At 36.5% G+C, this 6,000-nt stretch overlaps 1 protein-coding gene across 1 annotated transcript; it reads left to right on the top strand.

Moving 5' to 3' along the window:
• The first annotated feature begins 2,224 nt into the window (after positions 1-2,224).
• LOC105221488 (putative gustatory receptor 57a) lies at positions 2,225-3,631 on the top strand. The gene is made up of 3 exons (XM_011198518.2): positions 2,225-3,172; positions 3,272-3,433; positions 3,512-3,631. The coding sequence occupies exons 1-3, from the start codon at positions 2,225-2,227 to the stop codon at positions 3,629-3,631; spliced, it is 1,230 nt and encodes a 409-aa protein (XP_011196820.2).
• The last annotated feature ends 2,369 nt before the right edge of the window (positions 3,632-6,000 follow it).

Below are 6,000 nucleotides of genomic sequence, written 5' to 3'. Positions count from 1 at the left end.
AGTGAAATGTCTTCAATAAGTACATATATACAAAAAAATCCATAGATGCCAGACCGTTCTCCGGACGCACAGCCAATCAACCGGATTTCATCACATCATCTTAATCATCGTGATATGTAGAACTTTATAGATGTATATCTCGATTACTGTTAGGTGCTACAAAAATCTCTAGATGAACAAAATCTACACTACGAGAGTATAAAAACTGTTAGGTTATATGAGGGTTAATGTCCCATGTTTACAAGGTATGGATTCCCGTTAAACCAGTGCATATGTTTCATCAATATTGTGTAGTCCATGAGTCTTTCTTTATTTTGTTGGAATGCTCTGACTATTTACTACCAATATAAGATTTCTTTTCTTCAATTGTTTATCTCAATAGGCTTGCGAATATAAGATTCTCCGCCTTCAAAGCGGGCATGTTTCGGTAATTGAATCGCTATTAATTGCGTTACGGTAATAATTGTGGTACTTACAGAAAGTAATAACTAATACAACAACAAAAGCGAATATATTTCGTTTGCTTAAGAAGAAGAGAGATAAAAGCTTCTATGTTGAGATAATAAAAAAGAAGATTATTTGAATTGCGCACAAAAAGGAAACACATTAAATGTTATTCAATTGCGAAAATATTCATGAAATGCTATTTTTGTTTCAATATAAAAACGCAAATAAATCGGCAATCGTTATTGATATCTCACGGCCGCGGGTGCCTGGGTGAGTGGCGCAATATTGAGGAAATATAAATAACAGTTCACCGTTGCGCGCTGGACATCAAATTACTGGGAGGACAGCCGAAATATGTGGAAGATTGGAAAAGCAACAAGAAAGGCGAAGAAATAAAGTAAGAATATGCGCAAGAAGCGGAGACTTGAATACAATGACAAAGTGGATCAAGTTATTGCCTAGCGGCAAGCAAGCAGCCGACACACAGCTATTGACCAAGCGGCGCGGTCTGCCTTCCAGCTAGCTGAGGAGTACCGAAATTTTGATTGCCACAATGACAGCTTAACGATGCTTTGGGCTCTCATAAATTGTTTTCGGTAATGAAATTATATTAGGCGATATGCAATAAATATGTCAAGCCGGAATGGCCGTGCGATGAGTGGGCAATTAGTGACAACTGATTATTTGCTTTGAATTGTATTATATGCATACAAATAGCACAGTGGGTTAGGGGCTTTGAATGCTTATGAATCTTGTAATATTTAACAAAAGTCGATTTGGAAACCGTTGAATTTTTTCCTTTCCTTTTATTTCAATTTCGTTTCGAAAACTCTCTATACACATAAGGAACTCAGTAGAATATTATTTGAACTGAAGCTTTCTGTAATTTTAAAAAGCAGTCAATCACCTGCCGTGCTAACGAATTCAACAAATTAGAAATGGTCGAAATCGGTCAAGTCCAGGCTCGTTTTTCTAATATCTCAGTGACTCTTCTTTATTATCTGGTATGTATAAGAATTAGTTAAAATAAGCTATCGACCTTGCTGAGGGTTACATTCGATCCCACAGTCACATAATGACTGAAATAAATCCCGTTTTTATTTAGTTTTTCTTCCTTTTTGGTCTACTGTGCGGCATTTACATGGATTTTGTTTTGATATCAATACATAATTCGAATGTAATTCGATTCAGTTGCATTAAACCTAATTTTCTACGTCTCCATTTCTATTGATTGCCATAAATATTTGTCCAAATAAAAGAAGATTTTCTCAAATTTCGATTATCACAAAACGAGATTGAGGTGGCAAATTAATGTTTCTCTCATCAATTACTTTCAACTAAAACATTTAGAAATGAATAAATCAGAATTACTTCGATTATTTCACTTTCAATTAGGAAGAACAATTATTTTGGAAGAATTCCATCAAAAAATGTGATTAAATATCACACAATTCGTTTTATGTCCCATTTCGACTCTTTGTATTAATTGCTTGCTCACAGTAGATACGAAGTAGGCTAAAAAATTGGCTCAATCGTTTTTCTGTGCAATATTGTCGTATCAAAAAATCACCATTAATTCGTTTGAAGCACCGGAAATATTGCGATTAAGCACATTTTGAGTTATTTTCACTAATTCGAAATTAAATGGAATCTTAATTAAGCTAATGGCTACATTCACGTGATACACTGCCACACTTACTACACTCACGCAATGTTTGCTGCGAATCATGCAGTAAGTGTGCTTCAGTTTCGTTTCGGACGGCAAACAGTCGCAACCATGAGCTGGCGGTACCTCTTCTACAGACCACGTAGTATTTACCAGTCGATCGCATTGTTTGCCACAGTGCAATTTCTGACCGCATGCAACGGCTTCTGGTATCACAACGGCAGGTTAACGTTCAACCGCTGGACTATACTGTACACCATCGCCACGCCCATCGTCATATTGCTCGCTCTGCTGCTTGGCCTTTATCAACTGCTTAGTGATCCAATTCAACGTGAGCGTATCGAAATGATGGACCAGCTGAAGCTAACCATCTGCGCTGTGGAATTGCTTATGACTCCGCTGAACCTCGTGCTCGTCATGTGTCTGATGCTATGGAAGGTGTGCAGCCACATTGCACTCTACGATCGCATAGATGTATTGGACCAGCAGCTGGTGCGGGAGTTCGGTGTGTGTTTGAACTACCACAAGCTGTTGCACAAGAATCTCATTAAGGCGCTCATTTTACCAGCAGTCCACTACTCAGCCGTTACTTGGACCATAGTGCATGAGGTTCCGGATAATGTGCTGCAGGCTTGCGGTTTTGTGTTTCTATATTTGTTCAGCATTAGCGGTCCGAATTGGACTTGCTACATGCATGCGGGTTTCGCCGAAACGCTAAGTATCCGCTTTCGTCTGCTGCAGATACTGCTCAACGCCGACTTTTTGTTGGCGAATTTTCCAGAGCTGCGTATATGTGAGGCACGTCTGCAGTGTCTCGTTGGCATGGTGCGCAGTTTTCATGAAATCATAGACGACATCAATGGCGTGTACCGCGCCACTCTGGTGGCGGTCCTAATGCACGATTTCACGTTGGTCACCAATATACTGTACATGCTGTTCGGGCATTCGATCGGCAAAGGCGATGTGGGTATATTCTTCGCATACGGCGCGATGTGGCTGATAGTGCCGCTGCACAAATTCATCACTACGCCCATCTACTGCAGCATGGCGGTGGAAGAGGTGAGGAACTGGCCCCCGCATGAGTTCGCTGAACTCTATGCTTTTAATCTGATTGCAGTTTTCTCTAGAGTTATTTGAACTTTTTCACTCCGCTTTTAGGGCAAACGCTGCTTGCGTCTAATTGAAAAAATCGACATTTGGTTCCCCAACTTCAAGTCAGCCAAACGAATTGTGGCCGCCACAATGCACTGGCGCCTGGAAAATAAAATTGAATTCACTTGCGGTTTCAATATGATCTTCAATAGAACCATCATCGCAACGGTTGGTGGTGTGCATTAATTATTTTCGAACTTTTTCAATTCAATTCGTTGCATTTTTTGTTTTTCAATTCAAATACAGATAACGGCAGTCGTCTTCAATTATCTGCTAATACTCATACAGTTCCGCATGACCCAATTAATGGGTCAACAAATTGAGGAGCAGAAGAACGTATTGCACGATTGGGTTGGCGACCTTTAATGCAGGCAGTATGCAAATGGAATTAATACTTTACACTAGTAAACAAATATTAATTTAGGATTTGTGAATTCAACATATAATATTAATTATATTCAATAAATCACTTACCAAATTTAAGTTTTTAACCAAAGTGTAATATTTAATGTATACGGTTAAAGGGTGTAGATAATTTAATCACATCCATGAATTCCGGAACTATTTAGCCTATCTTTATCCGTTTTATAAGTAACCAGTTGAATTGTGACCGCTAGATGGTGCTACAAACTCGGTTTGGCTGATAAGCGGTATTGCCATTCAAATCGTTCTCTCTCTCTTTCATAACAGTTCTAGGACATGAGTGATGTTAATGTTATAATAATAATTTAAACATTTTTGAACTGAGAGCTTTCACATGAACTTCAAGTTTCGAAACGAATTCTGTAAGTGATTAGTTTCGAGTTTTTCTAAAAAACTTATTGTTCCTTATATTAAAAATGCCTTTTGGAATTCAATTTGCCTTGTATATTTCTTGTTTTTGGTGACACCAAATTTATCTTGACCGGTGTTACCTAAGCTTCTCCACAAGCTTACCTATATAAGCGTCCATATGTGTAAGCTCATATGCGCATGAAAGCACCATAACTGTGGTATCGAAAGTTCACTGGAATTTTTTGCTTCACCGAAATCCATTGTTTTGCCACGGGCGATGATAAAAAGTTTGCAAACTTTTTCGCTTTACTATGAGTAATTGGCTTTTAGGAAAAGCAGTTTCTAATGACAGAATTTTCAATTGGAAAAAGCTTTTGCAATTATTCCCATTGAAATATTACTGTCACCAACCACAAGCAATGGCAAAAGTACTTTATACTTCCAATTATTGAAAAAAAATGTTTCCTCACACACACACACACAAAAACTTTTTTGCGTTTGTATGAGTAAGTAGCATTAGGAGATTGCCACTCGTTATAGCTTAACGGACTCCCAGGGGAAGCTGTTTAAGACTCTTGCATAGACACTTTGGTACCATTTTGTATTTTCTGCTTAATTAATAGCTTTGGGTGTGCTCGCATAGTTGCTATACTGTGTAGACTCATTTATATACACACTTTTAAAGCTTTTAGTTGTACTTTGCTCTTAATTAGTAACGGTTATGTGAGAGACGTGTGCGTTAAAATTCTTTCGTAAGCAATCAAGAAGTGCCTTTTACGGCATTAATTCTCGGTTCCTCAGTGACATGTATTGTGCAATGACACTGTTTTTATTTCATCTTGAAAAAGCTCTTAAAAATTTACTCGCAATCGGCAGAGATATTGAGTTGAAAAAAACTGACAGAAAGCACTTATGCACTTATCAGCTTATTTGACAGAAATTCAAAATTGTTATTGAGCATTTCATTGCAGACTAAATAATTCGCAGCTTCTTCGTTAATGAAGATTAAAGTTAGAAACCATTTCTCGTGAGAAAGTTTCGGTGATTACTAGTACAAATACGTGTCAGCTGTAACAGGTGTGTCTGCTGTATTGCCACGTTTCGCCGCCATTTGTCATATGCTGAATAAACGAGTCTGCTTAAATACTTAATTCGCTCTATTAATTATGCCCGATAATTATCATTTCGGGCTAATTAATTGCACAGTTATCTGCATTATCAACTGCAGTTCATTTACTATGCAAATCGAGTGTACTTAAAGGCATTAGAGATCGACTTAACGCGAAGCAGAGTTGTTGGAAGTGAGGGCGCTTGTGTGTAATACCACGAAAGGTTGCACAAATGTGACAGCCTCTTCATCAAAAATTTAAATTTGCAGTAAAAATAATATATGTGAGATCTGATTTGATATCTGATTCGAATAGAATTATTGCAGATGTTGTATTATCGCAAGGTAGAGTCATATAACTCAATTATCGTTTAAGGGGTGGCATCCCTTGTATTATTTAATTAAAATATTAATTTAATTGACTCAATTTTTTTTAACTAGAAAATCATCTAAAATAATTTTGTAACAAAAATTATTAAAATCATATTTGATTGAATTGATATATTAAAATCTCAAAAAATCATTAAAATTTTATCCTTATTATTATTAAACCTTATCAGTTTGGTACTTATTTTTCAGGCATATCAAACATTTCTATTTAAATTCAGTGAAAAAAAAATTTTGAATTAATAATTTTGTAAAGGTTGCTACTCCCTTTAAAAAATACTTTAAGTTGTATTCTTATTATTCTTAAAATTTAACAATTTGAAACGCATTTAAATTTTTCTTGAAAATTTTAATGTAATTTAAAAAGAATTTTCTCACATTATCGGTTCACTTTGTACCCCCAAAGTACAGAAAATATGACCAGAGCCTTGCATATTAAATATTAATTAGAAATTTTCGATGTTTT

The sequence above is a fragment of the Zeugodacus cucurbitae genome, chromosome 6 (assembly GCF_028554725.1).
Source record: "Zeugodacus cucurbitae isolate PBARC_wt_2022May chromosome 6, idZeuCucr1.2, whole genome shotgun sequence".
Lineage (NCBI taxonomy): Eukaryota > Metazoa > Arthropoda > Insecta > Diptera > Tephritidae > Zeugodacus > Zeugodacus cucurbitae.
This window is presented reverse-complemented; position numbering and strand designations above follow the sequence as displayed.

Excerpts from the sequence above, each read along its gene's own strand:
- LOC105221488 (XM_011198518.2), top strand. The coding sequence starts at position 2,225 with ATGAGCTGGCGGTACCTCTTCTACAGACCACGTAGTATTTACCAGTCG. Across the intron at positions 3,173-3,271 it reads GCAGCATGGCGGTGGAAGAG|GGCAAACGCTGCTTGCGTCT; the intron begins GTGAGGAACTGG and ends CTCCGCTTTTAG. Across the intron at positions 3,434-3,511 it reads ATAGAACCATCATCGCAACG|ATAACGGCAGTCGTCTTCAA; the intron begins GTTGGTGGTGTG and ends ATTCAAATACAG.